General features: G+C 37.3%; 1 protein-coding gene across 2 annotated transcripts in view; it reads right to left on the bottom strand.

The window, feature by feature from the left end:
• Window positions 1-8,206: 8,206 nt before the first annotated feature.
• Window positions 8,207-18,039, bottom strand: part of CLIC6 (CLIC family member 6) — a 31,078-nt gene continuing 21,245 nt past the window's right edge. For both annotated transcript variants that reach the window (XM_034439630.3, XM_034439551.2), the window contains exons 2-6: window positions 12,248-12,357; window positions 10,701-10,826; window positions 10,366-10,472; window positions 8,829-9,010; window positions 8,207-8,390 (exon numbers count right to left, since the gene is read on the bottom strand). In XM_034439630.3, the coding sequence (XP_034295521.1) occupies window positions 8,229-8,390; window positions 8,829-9,010; window positions 10,366-10,472; window positions 10,701-10,826; window positions 12,248-12,303 (633 nt within the window). In that variant the 5' untranslated portion in view covers window positions 12,304-12,357 and the 3' untranslated portion in view covers window positions 8,207-8,228. The remainder of the gene's footprint in view (window positions 8,391-8,828; window positions 9,011-10,365; window positions 10,473-10,700; window positions 10,827-12,247; window positions 12,358-18,039) is intronic.

Raw genomic sequence — 18,039 nt, 5'->3', positions numbered from 1 at the left:
AGGAGCACGTGCACTTCTGAACCGGTAGGAAAGGTAAGTAGATTTCACCCCTGGACTAACATTTCTCTCAATGCTGCTAAACATTAGATTAATTAAATAAATAAATAAATAAATAAATAAATAAATAAATAAACAATTTGCAGCTTCAGACAATATGGTTCATGGTTGAATGTACAGATTTTAAATGTAAACCAAATGGTATCACCTCCATAAATGAGGGGATATCAATACACATTCTCAAAATTGCTGTTTCACAAATAGTTTTATAAATTCTTTTGGGATTAATCCATCTAATTCTTTCTTTTTTTACATTCTGGTAGGATGTGTTGACTAAAGGGCAGACTAGTCCCCACTTTTCTCAACATGACGGTATTGTGGAATCAAGCAAGGATTTCCTGAAAACTTATCCGTTAACTGGGAAGAACTTCCAAAAAGCAGCACTCCAACCTTCCAATAAATCAAAGAAAAGAGGTATATCTTTTGACAGGGAACAGTGTCAGCTTGATAGATAAGCACTAAAGGAATTAAAATTAATTCTGTATGATCCTGTTGCATACAGAAATCTTGATTCTGAAGTTTTTGATAATTATAATTGATCTTGGGAACCATCATTTTGGCTCAGCCATTACAGCATTCAGCCATTGATTGCAGAAAAACCATTCCTATTCTGAAAGTTTATATCCCTGCCTGCACCACTGCAATATCAGTTAGACTGGTAGAATCTTGCTAGTTTTCCCTTGATCAAAATAAGCCAGAACTGGAGGAGAACACATGTTGTAAATCATAGATCAATACAACTTTTCCCAAACTGGTACTAACCAGATACATTGGAACTGAATCTCCCAGAATTTTTGTAAGCATGGCTGAATGGTAGGAATGCTAGTACCGTGTTTCCCCAAAAATAAGACATCTCTGGATAATAAGCCCAATCGGGCTTTTCAGCACATGCAATAAAATAAGCCACCCCTGCAAAATAACCCCCCCCCCACCAACTACTTACAAGTATGCGCAGCTGGTCCCACCATTTCCTCTGGTTGCTTGCCACGCAACTAAAATTTATTTTATTTTATTTATTTAGTTTATTTGATTTTTATACTGCCCTTCTCCAACAGGACTCAGGGCAGTGAACAGCCGAGATAAAACATAACATATAAAATTTAAAAAACAGCTTAAAAGACATTAAATAATTTCAATAATTTAAAACAACCCAGTTAAAACCAATTTCAAATTAAAACCGAAAGGATGCCAGCCCGGCTAGATGAAATAAGTGAGTTTTCAGGGCCCAACGAAAAGTCCGGAGGTCTGGTATCGTGCGTATCTCTGGGGGTAGGTTGTTCCAGAGGGCAGGTGCTGCCACAGAGAAGGCCCTCCCCCTGGGGTCACCAGCCAACATTGTCTGGCCGACGGCACCCTCTCTGTGCGAGCGAACTGGCTGGTGGGAGGCTATTGGCGGCAGAAGGCGGTCTCGTAGATACCCCGGCCCTAAGCCATGGAGCGCTTTAAAGGTGGTCACCAACACCTTGAAGCGCACCCAGAAGACCACCAGAAGCCAGTGCAGCTCGTGCAGGAGAGGTGTCACATGGGAGCGCCCTGTCGCTCCCATAATCCCCCACGCGGCCGCATTATGGACCAACTGGAGCATCCGGGTGCATCCCAAGGGGAGCCCCATGTAGAGAGCATTGCAGTAGTCCAGGCAGGAAGTGACGAGTGCCTGAGTGACCGTGCGTAGGGAGTCCCGATCCAGAAAGGGACACAACTGGCGTATCAGGCGAATCTGATAAAAAGCCCCCCGGGCCACGGCCATCATATGCTCTTCTAAAGACAGCCGTGCATCTATGAGGACGCCCAAGTTGCGAGCCCTCTCCATGGGGGCTAGTGATTCGCCCCCAATAACCAGAGATGGCACCATCTGGCTATATCGGGACGCCTGAAGCCACAGCCACTCGGTCTTGGAAGGGTTGAGTCGGAGCCTGTTTCTCCCCATTCAGGCTCGCACGGCCTCCAGGCACTGGGACATCACTTCAAGGGCATCGTTGGGGTGGCCTGGGGTGGAGATGTACAGCTGAGTGTCATCAGCGTACTGATGGAACTCCACCCCAAAGCCACGGATGATCTCACCCAGTGGCTTTACATAAATGTTGAACAGAAGGGGCGAGAGGACCTACCCTTGTGGCACCCCACAAACAAGGTGCCACGGGGTCGACTGCTGTCCCCCTGCCAACACAGATTGCAACCGGTCAGACAGGTAGGAGGAGAACCACCGCAAAACGGTGCTCCCCACCCCAAACCCACACCAACCCCCACCCCCAACCCCTCCAACTCAAAATGAGTTGGGTGAGGCCAGAGGGGGGGCATATGCCCTCCCCTCCCTGTTCTTTGCACCAGCTGAGCGGCCCAAAACGTCCCACCCCACCCCAATGGCAACGGCAGTCTGACTGCTTACCTTCCCTGCCATCTCTTTATTGAGAGGGGTGGCAGGTGTGGTGGGGGAGAAGCAAGACACATGGAGCGAGATGTGGCTCCCCTTCCGTCTCTTCTCCCCCCCCTTGCCGGGCATGGCAGGGCTCCTGCCCCTTGCTTAGCCATCTGTCCCCTTTAGGGATGAAATTTGGGGGTGGAAGGTAGGGTGGGTGAGAAGCAGGATGCCCGTCTTACCTTTCCAGCTCCATCACTTTCCTCGCCATTGTGTCCAAGGAAACATGCTGTAAAAGAAAACCTTATCGCAAGTTCGAGAAGTTTGATTGAACTGGTGAGGTTTTCTTTTACAGCGTGTTTCTCTGGACACAATGGCGAGGAATGCGACAGAGCTGGAAAGGTAAGACGCGCGTCCCACTTCTCAATCCACCCTACCTGCCACCCACAAATTACAACCCTAAAGGGGGCAGGTAGCTAAGCGAGGGGCAGGAGCCTTGTCATGCCCGGTGAGGGGGGGAAGAAGAGACAGCAAGGGGAGCCACATCTCGCTCCATGTGCCTCACTTCTCCCCCACCCCACCTGCCACCCCTCTTGATAAAGAGTCAGCGGGAAGGGAAGCAGCTGTTGCCATTGGAGTGGGGTGGGACGTGTTGGGCTGCTCAGCCGGCATGAAGAACAGGGAGGGGAGGCAACAGCAGCGACGGGACATCCAGACCCACGCTTGCCACCTCCTGCACCCCCAAAATAATAAGACCCCCGATAATAAGGCCAAGTCCTTATTTGGGGGGGGTCAAAAGAAAATAAGACCCTGTCTTATTTCCGGGAAAACACAGTAAGTACAAATTCAGTGTATCTGAAAAGTTCCAGGTTGGAGAATGTCAGATGGAAAATAATGAGGAATTATACTGTGTAACATTTCAAAAAGCAAATGCAGTAGATGTGAATGGCTGACTGAAAGTACCAGTATTCCTTGAGCAAAGGTAAACAAAAGCTATATTTGAGAGAGGCTCATGTCACTTTAACTGGGCTTTTAAAGTGATCTTTTTTTTTTCCGATTCCAGCCTGTTTTTGGAAATACTGTGTGCAAAGCAAGTAATTGCTTGAAAGTGTTGTCTCATCAAACCATTCTGGTGATTACAGAATTGAAGCCTGACAATGAAATCTTCGGAATCTGAAGACTTCTTCCACAACAGTATTAGTGCAAATAACAATTTGAGCATGTTTTGCTTTGTGTTCATATATATTTAAAATACATCTCAGTATTTAAGGCTTGTACTATTTTTTAAAAAATATAATAAAATAATTTTTATATGAACCATGGTATATCAATCAAATCTTGACAGGAATAAAGTGTTAAATCTTTCTGGATGACAATTGTCAGATTACACAGGTGGCAAAACATGAGTGTTTCTTCAAATAATGCAAAAAGAAAAAAAAAACATGTCCTCTAGGACCGAGGATATCCATAGAAGGTACTGGGAAATCTGTAGGATACCTAAGAAATTTGTATGTCCGTAGCTTGGAATGTTATTATTCATAGCACTTCCTTTGATCCACAGGCTTTTAGATGCAACAAATCTGTGTCCAAACAGATCTGAATTATAGATACGGCCTATACACATATACCGGTACTTTTTTAGTCTTCTATTCAACTCAAATTTATGACTGGTAAATTTCATGCAGTTTAATTTGGAATTAGACTCAGAAAATTACAAACCTCCCCCCTTTTTTCTGTATTCAGTTACACCGAATAATTTTAATGTTGACACTTTTTTACTTGTGCAATGTGATCTAAATGCCACTCGAAGTCCATGCGCAAGTCTCTGAACCATCAATCATCATCTTCATCCTTTCTGCTTCTTTGGCAGTAGCAGCCTCAATGTTCGAGAGAGTTTAACTGGTTTGCAGTCTGTAAGTCTCTTTGCTCCTGTCTAAAAAGCTAATATTGCAAAATACATCAAGAACTTTGAGAAATACACTTTCAGTGCTGGTATAACATTGTGTATCATTGTGTGCCTGGAACTTTGTGTGTCTGGAAAATAGATTTTTCAGGCTCTTGTGCCTTAAATGGTATCATGACAGATATACCTAAATACAGTATTATAGTCCATGAAATCTTGGTTGGAAAACCATATTTCCATGCTACGTGAGATGCTGTCATTCACTATATCAGTAGTAACAACAGTAGCACTGCTAACATGTTTACTTTGCTAATACTGTTTGGAAAAATGCAATAATTACGGTAGTAAATAATGCTGAAGACTTTGAGCAGGACACGTTCAAGTCAGAGTTAACTGTTGATGGCTTTAGGAAACTCATCAACCCTTGAGCATTGTTAAAACAGCCAGCTCTATTCAGGAATAAAAAGTACTACAAGGTAAGTATATAATGAGGAATATAAAACATAGGACGTGAGAATCCACAAGCACCTTTCAAAATCTTCTTTTAAAAAATTAGCTTTTATTTATAAATGGCTGTAAAGTGCTTGCAAAGAGACAAGGTGCTGGTTTGGTACTTGATTAGCAGGACTTTAGGAATTGGATAGCTACTTGTGAGAGTTTTCTTTGAGCTGAATTATATATGAACATTTTATATTTTTACTAAAATTATTCCAAGAATATTCTGATTCAATTGTTTTATCATTCTTATTTCTGATTATGAAATAAACTAATAAAAGATTATTTTCAAGAAGTGTAACTTGTACAATGAGCTGCTCATTTTTTTCTATGTCTAATAAAAGCACAGTGTCCTCCTTCCTATCACCATAAACCATGATTACACTTTTTGAAATGGTATTGAAATGGAATAATATTAAGCAAATGGCTAATACTTCCATTTAAATCAACCACGTATATTTAATTTTAATAGTTTTGATACAAATGTTTTCCTAATTCTTCCATTTCCCTAGACTTAGTAAGTACAAACTTAAAATACAGATCAACATATTTAAATCTTAATTTATATATTTTATATTCAACTATATAAGGTATATTAACTACAATACTTAATTATATTGTTTCTATATGTTTCAACAGATTGAATTAATATTTATTTTAAAAATTTGCCAATCATCTCATCCTAAGAATATTTGTTTCTTGTAATATATTAAATATAACATTTATCTTGATTTGATTGCAGATAGGAGAAGGGAAAAATAATTTCATTATGTGCTAAATTAATCATGAGTGTAAAATAAGAGTGCAAAAGTTGAAAATGTTATGCCAGTAGTAAAAAATGGAAACAAAATAGACATCTCAATTTTCATTTCTGAGGTAAAATTTCTTGGTAGCCATAGAGATAATTCCTAGCTACCACAAGGTACTCAGCGAATAGAATAGAATAACAGAGTTGGAAAGGACCTTGAAGGTCTTCTAGTCCAACCCCCTGATTAGGCAGGAAACCCTACACCACTTCAGACTTCCTTTTTACATCCTGGCAACCAAAATTGGATGCAGTATTCCAAATGTGACCTTACCAGACATTATAAAGTGGTATTAACACTTCATGTGTTCTTGATTCTATCCCTCTGTTTATGCAGCCTAGAACTGTGTTGGCTTTTTTGGCAACTGCAGCACACTGCTGGCTCATATTTAAACAATTGTCCACTAGGACTCCAAGATCCCTCTCAGAGTTACTACTATTGAACAAGGTACCACATATACTGTACCTGTGCATTTTTTCTTGCCTAAATGTTCAGTTTTAATAACCTCTATGGATTTAAATAAAAATCCTATTGAATGTGAACCACCAAACCAACTATATGTCTTGTGTAATGAAACTGATTTATTTAAGTAAAATATTTGGAGGGGGGTGCTACATTCACAGAATTAAACCATTTTTAATTGAAAGTGAATATATCTCTGACAAATCCTTCATGCAAATATTATAGAGAATTCATAGTAGCTTCTTTTTGCCTTTACATCAAAGTATTAAACCTTGCATAAGGTGTTCTATGTTCCAAATATGAAATTAACGGGCTTCTTTTTCCATAAAAGCCAGTTCATATTTGGTGAATTTTATATAAACATTTGTTTTATTGCTCCATGTATCTTGAGAGAAAATGAAGTAATTTCTTTATAAGACTTCACACTCAGACTCAATTTGGCAATAGCTCTGAAACAAAACAGAGACTGTAACACATTTGAATGAGAACAGGAATCTGTCTCCATTTAAGAGACCTAAGAGGGTAAATGTACCCTCATAGTTAAAAGGGATTATGAGTTCAACAATAAGGCCGTCTCTGTTGCTGTCTGGCTTTCCCTCACTAATGAATAACTTTCATTGCAGACAACAGTAGGATTAGGAGCTTTGACATCTGCCTTGTAGGTCAATGTTAAATGCTTGGAAGTTGATGCAGCAGTGCTTGAGATTATATACCACATAATACGAAAATGGGCATTTACATCTGCAGCCAGACTGTCCTAGAGATGTAGAACTCTATGAAACAAGTGCACAGGTGCAATTCTCTGTGGTTGGAATGAATGGATGAATGACAACAGATCAGGAAATTACCAATGCAAGTCCTACATTTGCAGACACCAAAAATTTTCCCCAGCATCTAACCAAATAAAAAAATAATTTAAAATAAGGCCAAAATGAACTTGCCCAATCATTTGCAAGATGATGTATTTACTTACTTACTTACTTACTTACTTACTTACTTACTTACTTACTTACTTACCATACTTATTATATCCCTTTATTTTATTGAATTATTTTTACACTAACTCAAGGCAGCAAACATCTCCAACACACAGTCCTCCTCCTATCCCAAATGTGCTTTTCAAAAGGCAACTTGACATTGTTGGTTTTTTTCCTTGAATTGAAGAAGCTTCTTGGATGAGAAATGAAATGTTTTCAGGAGGAAAAAAACCCAACAAAGTCCACTTGCCTTTTGAAAAGCACCTTTGGGACAAGCATGACCTGGTTGATTGAGAATCTCCATAGACATTCCTCCTATAACCCTGTGAGGTGAGAGGAAGTGACTGGCCCAGTCACCTAGCTGATTCTCATGACTAAGGTAGAGCTTGAATTCATGGTCTTTTGTTTTCTAGCCTTAACCGCTAGAGCAAAGGAATAGCAAGAACTTGGCATTAATATATAAATTTCAGATGAAAAAGCTGAAATCCTCCAGTAACGGCAAGAGAAAATAATGGAATCTTATATATCAAAGGTGACAATGTTAAAAATTAAGTATTTATGTATGTACAGTATTTATTAATTTATATTTAATTTTATGGTGTCTGGTGCTATATTAACGTATCTGAAGTCTTTTAGTTGTTATTCCCAATGCCATAGAAGCTGGAGTGTATCAAATCCTCTGTGCCTTATTATCCGTGTATAAAATTGGATGACTTTAAGCAATCGTAATTTATTTGCAGAACAACATCGATAATTATTCTTCAGTGTTCTTATTAGATCTGGAAGCATAGCAAAGGTATATGGCTTCAGTTAAGTTCATTAAATTTTAACTCTATCTAACCTCTTGTGTTTGTAATGGAGGAAAATAATTACCAGAAGCCTAACACCTAATTATTATATAATGTAAATGTCACTATTCTTGAGAATGTTTTAGTTTATATGAAACTTAACATACAATACATATGTCTAGTTCATTTGCATATCCACAATTGCACACACACACACACAAAATCCCCTGCACACTATACTTTGTAATAAGTAGATTAATAAAATAATTTTCCCAGGAAAATTCTCCATTTTTTAACCTTGCTGATGAATGGATGCTTTGCTTTTGATTCAATTTAAAAAAAAAAAACACTCAGAACAAATATAAGACACAGAACATTCTTGATTTATTTCATTCTTTTTGCAACATCCAGGTAGGCATATTCTATTTCCCGATCTGCAGGGCATGTATTTATGAACTCATCCCTATCATATGCATTATTCAAATATCTCCAGATACCAGTCATTTCAGATGGAAATTCAAAATTTCTAAACTTCTTTGCCACAACCTTAAAAAAAAATAAATGAAATCGTTATCAATTGAGTACTGTTCTCATGTAATTAGTAGAAAACAAAAATATGGTGATAGAAAATTGTACAAACTGAACTTTAATGTAGCACTAAAAGGTATTTTAGACCTTGCATTTTGAAAAACAGATAATCTGGAAAAATTGGACATTCACAGTTTTTGGTCTTCATTAATTGACTTGAATTAAAGGGATAAAATAGATTCAAGTTAAAGTAAGGATTTTTAAAATATTAAATGTAAGGCAAATATGGGTTGAAATTATAATTTTTTGGACATGGCTTATATGACAAATTAGAATAAATACTACATTAATGTGCATGCAAACATAGTTTGAAATATTCAGTATAAAATAAATGTAAAGGAGGAATTATTGTTGCATGCATTACTCATTTTTACATAAAGGGGGGAAAAAACAAACCTTGATGATATGAAGCTTTGGCAAGAGATTGCAATCTGCCAATGTGAGTTCATCACCATCTAGGAATTTCCTTGTGGAAACAGTGATGTCTTCAGTGCTATTGGCATCTATTTCTTCAGGCAAGGGAGTATTTAAGTAAGTATTCAGTTTATTTAAAGCCTTAAGCAATGTTTTTTCTAAATCTAAAATAAAAAAGGAGAATAATGGAATTCACTATTTGTTCACTGATAATTAAGTAGCCAAAACAGCAACACCCATAAAGAGGAAGACAACAGTCTGTATACTTTGAGGGAGAAATCTGATACGTGCTATAATAGAAAGATGTTGAGAAAATAACTTGAAAAAATACTTCCCATCCCACTCAACTCTCCACACATTCACCACACAAGTGACAAAGCTGCCCATGTGGGAGAAAGGAGAAGATATAATTTTCAGAACAGTGGAGCCAAGCTCTTGCACTATCAATCTGGTCTGAACACAGTGACAAATGGATCAAGTTTAATGGTAAAGAACAGAATAAAGGAGAAAAAAATAGGTATATTCAGGTAGCGAACTGGAGAATAAATCAGGTTGGGTGGTGTCTTAACATATAATAATCTAAAGGAAACAAGTAAACTACTAAACATGATGAAGCATGATCAATAGTCACAAAACATTAGCTACCAATTAGAAAAGAAACTAAATGAATAAAAGCGGGGGGGGAAGAAAAAAGCAAATAAAATAAATTACTCTAAAGGGGTGTTTTTGAAACTGCTATTGCATATAAAATCCTTGGCTAGCTATAATGATATGATAGCTTTGGGACAATTTTGCAACCAAGCACTTTTCTCTCCCAGGAGCTGTAACCAAGGTTGCATATTGCTGAAAGACTGTAATCTAGGCAGGAGTAAGATAAATAGCTATAGAAAGGCTTCTTGAACAGGGCACTGAAAGTTAACTCAAGGGTAGAACTTGTGAAAGAAATAATCTAAGACAATGGAAATTATCTCACTACCTTCTGCATTCATCAAATCAGAACAGAAACACATCCTATCGTTTTTGAGACAATGACTCAAAAAACAAGCAAACAAAAAATCCAGAAGCCACAGCCTGTTTTTAGTCCATTGCTAAAACAAAATGGGGGCGGGGATCCTCTTTATTAGTTTTCCCACAACTCTCTTTACTTAGGCTACTGGGCATGCTGGAACACTAGCAAGAACATGTACAGAGTCAAGCTACCCAGCTCAATCCCAACTGCCTTTCTCCATTCCTCTAGTTCTATGTAAACAAGAATTTTGAGGGTTGTTGTGGAGGCCTGTAAATCAAGGTAGTATTCTCTTGTAAGGGATCTGTGACTTGAATGCTACATTAGCAGAAGCTTATGAAAAGAAACAAACCTGAAAGTTCTGCAAAAAAATTTATTAATGCAGATAGAATGATCGCATTTTGGTCTTTGCAATTCTGGATTTCCTGCAGGTGAGTTAATAGATATAGGTGCCAAACACAGATGACATGGAGTCTATGGAAACTGAAGCAGAGCAAAGTTTATAATACTTACGTTCATTGACATCTTCCCTTGTATTTTTTATGAATGCAGAAAATTTAGCAAAGACATCATTTCCTGCAGAGTAAGATTCTGTATGTTTTGGTGCAAGTTTAGGATATCTGAAAATTTAACATATAAGAATTTAATGCCATCTAATTATTTTTCAGCATTGTATTTGAAACTCTGAAATAGAACTAAACTGCCTGTGCCAATCATATCCCTTACCTATCCATTAGCCATCTTTAATCTTTTTCACTCCACAGTCTCTTGATACCCAATGATTTAAGAATATTCAAGACTCATTCTATATAACATGAAACTAATCGTAGCACAGCAGAATACTGTACCTTGGTGGTGCTAACTTTTCTTCTAGAAATTCTTCAATTTTATTTACATCTATTTTAACATCATCATCAAAAGTTATAAATGGAGGATTTGTTCCTGGAGCTAATTTCTGTAAGTCTGCAGGTTTCCTATTCAAAAAAGAAATAACTTGTTTGAGGAAAACAAAAACTGGTCAACTGTACAAATTATTGCATTTTAATTCAGCTACCTATCTTGGAATTTAAAATTGTGATTGCCAATGTGGTATTTAAGTACATTTATTGGAAGTAAATTATATTTAGTTCAGACTAGGTAGACATTTTTTTCTTGTTTAGGGTTGAGGGAGTTAGCAAAACCTATCAATTATGTCATTCAAGGAGATTCAAAAGGGTTAATAGCAAAACAACTCTTCTCTGTGGAAGTGGAAAGATGCTATACTAATATGACTTTGGAAGAATATGTCTTCTCTTAGCATTCTGGCCATCATAAAGAAAGAGATAGCTTGACTAATCTTCCCTCTGACGCTTTAGATGGTGGTAACTCTAAACAATACAATATATATTTTTCATTTTTTTTTGGGAAATGTGGGGGGGAAGAAATAGGGAAACATGGTTTTCCCTCTCTTCATGGCAGCTGGGAAGACTACAAAAATTGTGACTTTCTCTTTTCCTTGAAATATCTGGGAAAAAAGAACTGATGATATCCAGAAATGATCAACTGATTGGGAAAGTGACCAACACAATGTCAATCCTTATGTCAGCTCCTGACACAGCAATAAATCAGGCATTATATGAGGAAAGCCATATGAGTCTATGATGGCAAAATTTTGGTAGCATCTTTTCCAATTGACACATTTTCTCCAAAGGCATAACCTTATTAATCTAGATTTCCCTTCATCAGACACATAGAAAGGCTATTCTAATATAGAATTTAATTAAGGGCGAGGCAGAGAGTGGGGAGGAAGAGTTGATTATGCAGTTAAAAGTTAAACGTGAAATGGATTACCAGTATTTTATCAAAAGCTGTATTAATAAACTATTATATTTCTTGAGATTTTCTGAAATTGCCTGAAACCTTATACCTGTGGAAGTTTAACCATTTCTCATTCAATGGTGCTGTTGAAGTCCTGTTTTTCCAAAACAGTCACTTAATGATATGTCATACAGTACTAAAGGAGTACTGTATTATCAAAATGCTTTGATAATAGTCACTGTTTTGGAAAAATTCCCAATTTTTTTCTCTACATGGACAAGCATCGCTAGGAACTAAATCTTTATTGTAATTCTGGAATGGCAGCCAAAACAGACACTTGACACTCTCTAAACAGACAGAAGACATAGTTCCAAATTTATATCTAAAACTGTATAAAAATTATATTATACCTAAAACATGCAATTATTTCATGACAGTGAAGGAACCGATAAGAAGTCACTTGGATTTAATGAAAGTTTACAAATACCTCTCTAAGTAATTAGAAATATAAATTCTGGGCCTGGAAGCTAAAAGATTTAATATTAAAAATAAATAAATATTAAAAATAAATAAATGGAGAAAAAGCATTATAACTCACCGTTTCAAATCCACAGTGGTAACATTAAAAATAACACCCTTTAGCCAGAGAATCATGAAGAGACGTTGAGAAAATGGGCAGTTTCCAATACTTTCCCCATCACTGCCAGCCTACGGCAAGAATGAAGATTAATTGAACTACTGGCATTAATTTAAGATGCTCAATCATTAGTTCATGATGCACATAGTCCATGTCTCCCATAATTTCAGCCTCAGTGCTCCCTTGAAGTTTCTTCCCTTGTTTCTTCCAGATACATAATTAAATGACAGCAACACTGTACCATTTTTCCTGTCTGGTTCACCTCTACATCAGGAGTCTCCAATCCCCAAGCCGCAGCCCACTACCAAGCTTTGAGCCTTTCAGAACCGGGCCGTGGAAGTGACGGGCAACCAGGTATCCCCACTTGCCCAAGCAGTGGGCGTATGTGCTCCATTTGCATGAGTGGTGGGTGAGCGTGCCCGCTGCTCATGCAAATGGAGCTGTGCGTGTGCTTGCCCCCATCCACAGAGAACCATCCCCTTTCTCCCCCCCCCACCCAAAGCTGGAAAGGTTGGGGAACTTTTCTCTAGATCTTTTCAGCTAAACAGAAGATAGGAATATTTCAGAATAAAATGTACAATGAGAGAGATTCAAGTCTCTTTGCAATCATGAAATTAAGAGTTTGCAATCATTTTCATGTTCAAATCAAATTTATTAAATCAAATTTATTAATTTAAGGATTGATATAATTAGGCCATGTGTAACTGACAGACTTGATGCCAAATTATGGTTTTAATATATATTTTATCTGTTATTATTTTTATTCTAGAATTTTTAACTGGATAGTCATTGAATGTTTTTATTTGTTCTAGTCTCTGGTCTTTGACTGTAATAATAATAAACTTGATTTGTTAATTTAATTTTAATGTAACTTATGACTAGATTCTACACACTTCTTGGGAAGTGTGGCCCACAATAAAAGATTTGGAAGCTGAAAGGCTGCAAAAATAGTTTGAGTTGGCATCTGATTCAAGATCCTCAGGTTGGCCATGCCTGGCTTATAGTATAACTTCTTGGGTAAACTCTACCAGTTGTAGTTTATCCAACAAACCAGTTAAAATGGCTTGGAGTAATGTATGATGCTAGCAAAAAAGCTTATGTCAAGGTCCAGAGACACTAACATGGAAGAGAAGACATTAACTGTCAGTTATGAGTTTTACATTTATACATAAAGAAACATATTAACTAGCTGCTATTCTTTAGTTATATATTCTAAACTACAAAAAGAAGTGTTCACTTCTTAAATATATGAAATAAGTATGAAATATATAAATTTGAGGGGGATGTTATGGTCTTCCTTGTAATATCTGGACTATAATGTAAAAAGCACCATTTTCAAAGGTAAAATCAGAAAATTATCCTGTAATCTTCAACTCCTACATTGCAAAAACATATGGATTACAAATCTCGATCAGGGCAAAGCAATAGATGCAATTTACATAGACTTCTGTAAAACCTTTGATTCAGTGGTACACGACAAACTACTTCTAAAACTAATTTAATTTAATTTAATTTAATTAATCACATTTCTATGCCGCCCAACTCCCAAGGGACTCTGGGCAACTGAAATCTTATGGCATTTCAAATCCTGTACCTCTCAACAGCGGAGTCCCCCAAGGCAGCATTTTAGGATCAACACTCTTTATACTTTACATAAATGACCTTTGCGATCATATTAAAAGCAACTGCATTCTCTTCGCTGATAAAGTAAAACTATTTAACACCACCGACAATACTACTACCCTTCAAAAAGACCTTGACTATGTGTCAGAATGATTAAACAAGTGGCAACTTCAAATCTCAACCAACAAATGCTCTGTCTTACACTTTGGCCAAAAAAAAAAAAATGAGAACATAAAATACAAGCTGGATGGACATGACCTTGTAGACGACCCTCACTCTGTCAAGGACCTTGGAGTACTCATCTCTAATGATCTAAGTGCCAAAGCCCACTGTAACAACATTGCCAAAAAGGCATTAAGAGTTGTTAACCTAATCTTGTGTAGCTTCTTCTCTGGTAATATTGTACTGCTAACTAGAGCATACAAAACATTTGCTAGACCAATTCTCAAATACAGCTCATCTGTCTAGAACTCACACTGCATATCGGACATTAATACAATTGAGAGAGTCCAGAGATATTTGACGAGACGAGTCCTCCACTCCTCTGCTAACAACAGAATAACTTATGCCACCAGACTTGGAATTCTGGGCTTAGAAAACTTAGAACTACACCGTCTTCAGTATGACCTAACCGTAGCTCATAAAATTATCTGCTATAATGTCCTACCTGTCAATGACTACTTCAGCTTCAACCATAACAATACATGAGCACACAATAGATACAAACCTAAACTGAACCACTCCAAACTCGATTGCAGAAAATATGACTTCAGCAACAGAGTGGTCAATGCCTGGAATGCACTACCTGACTCTGTGATTTCATCCCAAAACCCTAAAACTTTTAACCTAAGATTGTCTACTGTTGACCACACCCCATTCCTAAGAGGTCTGTAAGGGGCATGTATAAGAGCACCAGCGTGCTTACCGTCCCTGTCCTAATGTTTCCTCTCTTTGTATCTATTTTATGTATTCAATTCATGCTTATACTTATATTATCTAATATGTTCTTGACAAATAAATAAAATAAATAAATAAATAAAATTTATTAGGAGCTTCATGTCAGCACATTCCAAGTGAAGCCAACTCTGACCCCATGTAATTTACGTTCCAGCTCTGACCCTGTTTCCCCCCCCCCCAAGATGTGTCATCAGTCACATTCTCCAAGGAAGCAATTTAATGGTTTGTAGAGATCACTCCCCTCCAGCCACTGTGGGTGACTGCGGAGATGGCCTTGACAGAGATATGGCTGGAATGTGCTTTTGTTTTGACTGACGTGCTGCAGAGTTCAGCTGCAGAGTTCATTTTCCCATCTCCCTTGCCTATGGCAACTCAAGAGCAGGCCAGGGATGTTTTGCGAGTTGACATAAAGGTGCTGATGAAAGGCAGGAGGATTCCAGAAGCCAGACATTCCAGATGCCAAATGCTGTCAAAATGAAGAATTGGACAGGAGGAGGTCCTCCTCATAGTCACCAGCCTCCACGCAGTACAGGTAGTCCTCGACTTACAACAATTCATTTAGTGACCATTCAAAGTTACAACGGCACTGAAAAAAAGTGAATTATGCATTACAACCTTTGCAGTATCCCCATGATCAGATGATCAAAATTCAGATGCTTGGCAACTGGTTCAAACTTATGACTGTTGCTGTGTCCCAAAGTCATGTGATCACTTTTTGTGATCTTCTGGCAAGCAAAGTCAATGAGAAAACCAGATTCACCAGAAACTGGGTTACTAAACTTATCAGCTGCAATGATTCACTTAACAACTGAGGCAAGAAAGGTCATAAAACAGGACAAAACTCACTTAACACATGTCTCACTTAACAACAGAAATCTTGGACTCAATTGTGGTAATAAATTGAGGACTACCTGTACCCAGTCAACTGAGGTCATACAAGTAACTGTGATAGAGAATGGGTGGGAAGAACTGGGGGGTGAGTTAAAGGGCTAAAGAGTTAAGATTCCAGAGAGAGTTAAAAGGAAAAATACATTAGAATACTTAAAATAGCTATAGTCGGAAGAAGATATTGTGTTGGAAATATGGGGCCATAATAAGTGGATAGACTACAGAATAGTGAATGAATCAGAGCTAAATAGAGAAGGAATAATTCCTGGGAATAAGAAAAACAAAATAAAGACTACGAAAAAACAAAACAAACTCTTTTCATTATAGAGGGATTGTTATGCTGAAATATAATAATTTTCTTTCTGAAAAGACTTGTCTCTTGTCTGGCTTGGACACCATCTCCCCAAGAAAATCCACAGGACCATTTTTGTTTGTATTGGTCTTAAACTCGGTACAACAAGGACAGAAGTGCACAAGCAAGAAATTAATATTACAGTATTTACTATTTATCCTATTACAAGAATTATGGTTCTAACAGACCAATGCTATTTCTAATCCGTATTTAATAACATGCTAGGAGACCAACTAAAGATCATACATCAATAAGGAAAAAATATAGCCTTGTTAAATTCTTAAAGGGAATTATTTTAACAAAAGAGCATTGTATTCTGGAACACATTATAGGGCTGGGAAAAGGAGATTAACTGGTATTTTAATTACATGTCCTTTAATTACATATCCTTTATATGGTTTCCACTATCCTTAATGTAAATATCATTTAAAATAAAAATCCGTAATGAATTGTGAATAAATACCCTTAATAATATGAGAAGTAGGGAGTTGAAAACAACAGCAATGAGACAAAAATGGGGAAACAATCTAAAATTGATAATCCTAACCTCTGCTCTAGAACCAAATGGTGATATTAAACATGAAAAGCAGGTAGTCTTTGCTTGTGAGCTGGAGTTTTAAAGTTTTTACTTATCTTGGTTATATATTATGAAAAATAGTCTTTCACCAAAATTTAAATATAGAGAAAGGAATTGAAAACAACTACAGGAAATCAGTAAAAGGTTACACTCCTCTGCTGGTTGGATATAGGAAGGGTCATGTAGGCATCTAATCCAATCTTTTGCTCAGAGGAATCTAGATTACAATGTCCCCCCAAAAATGACTTCCCATCTTCGGGGCTTTAACAAGCCAGTAAGAAGTCACTCTCCAGATCATTATCTTGGTTTATCATTTGTATTTTCTAACTTTTCTCCATCAGATAAAGTTTGTTTCAAGTCTTTATCCTGTAGATCTTCTAAGGCAGTCTTAGAAGATCTGTCTGTCATTCAGATCTGTCATTTCTTTTTTAATATCTTTGGGACATAATCTCATAGTATATCCACAGAAAGAGAAAACATAGTTGGCATTATAATGATGAAAGATGAAGTTCACAAATATTTTATGTATGTGTCTGTGTGTGTGTTTATGATTAGTTTATGAATCCTGACAACTGTAAGGACAAGTCCCTGCAGTTTTCTTGGCAAGATTTTCGAAATGGTTTGCCATTGCCTGCTTCCTAGGGCTAAGAGAAAGTGACTGGCCCAGTCACTGAACTACTTTTGTGTGATTAGAACTCACCACCTTCCAGTTTCAAGCCTGGTGCCTTGAACCACTTCACCAAACTGGTTCTCAAGTAGCTGGCTTGCTGATTCTTTTTTTAAAAACATATTTGAAGAAAACTACCTGTAGTTCTTAGCACTTTTTTCCAACTTCAACTCACTATGACTTATAGCTTTTCTGATATCATCAAAGCCACACTAAATGCCTGCCTTCTAAGGTACAAAGACTAAATCTTGCAGTATAACACTGAAAAGTGCTGCCAAATGAAAATCCTACAGAAATTCTGTTTAAATTCTCTGAGGCAAAAAAAGATTTGCCTTAAGCAAATATCAGTATAATCTCACATTCAATTTCTGTCATCAATAGTGCTTTAAGTACAATATATGGAAAAACACTGTGGACCAGTGGATCTGAGAGATATAACATCTTTATTTCAGATTCTGAGCTAAGAGACTAATAAAGATACACCCAGATAGTGTACCAGAATAGCTCCCTTGCAGCACCCTACAAAGGAACGGTTGTGTATAGATACTGGTGGATCCAGCTTTGCTTCCTTTTCCTCAAATTGGGAGTCAGAACTGACTCTCCCCAAATCACAAAAGTTTCAGTTTCATTCTTCCAACCATTCTTTATTTATAGATAAACACACACATACACACACATATATACATACA

The sequence above is a fragment of the Pantherophis guttatus genome, chromosome 5, assembly GCF_059756535.1.
Source record: "Pantherophis guttatus breed Tessera chromosome 5, ASM5975653v1, whole genome shotgun sequence".
In the NCBI taxonomy this organism is placed as follows: Eukaryota; Metazoa; Chordata; class Lepidosauria; order Squamata; family Colubridae; genus Pantherophis; species Pantherophis guttatus.
Note: the sequence above shows the minus strand (reverse complement) of the source record. Positions and strands in the feature narration are given on the sequence as shown.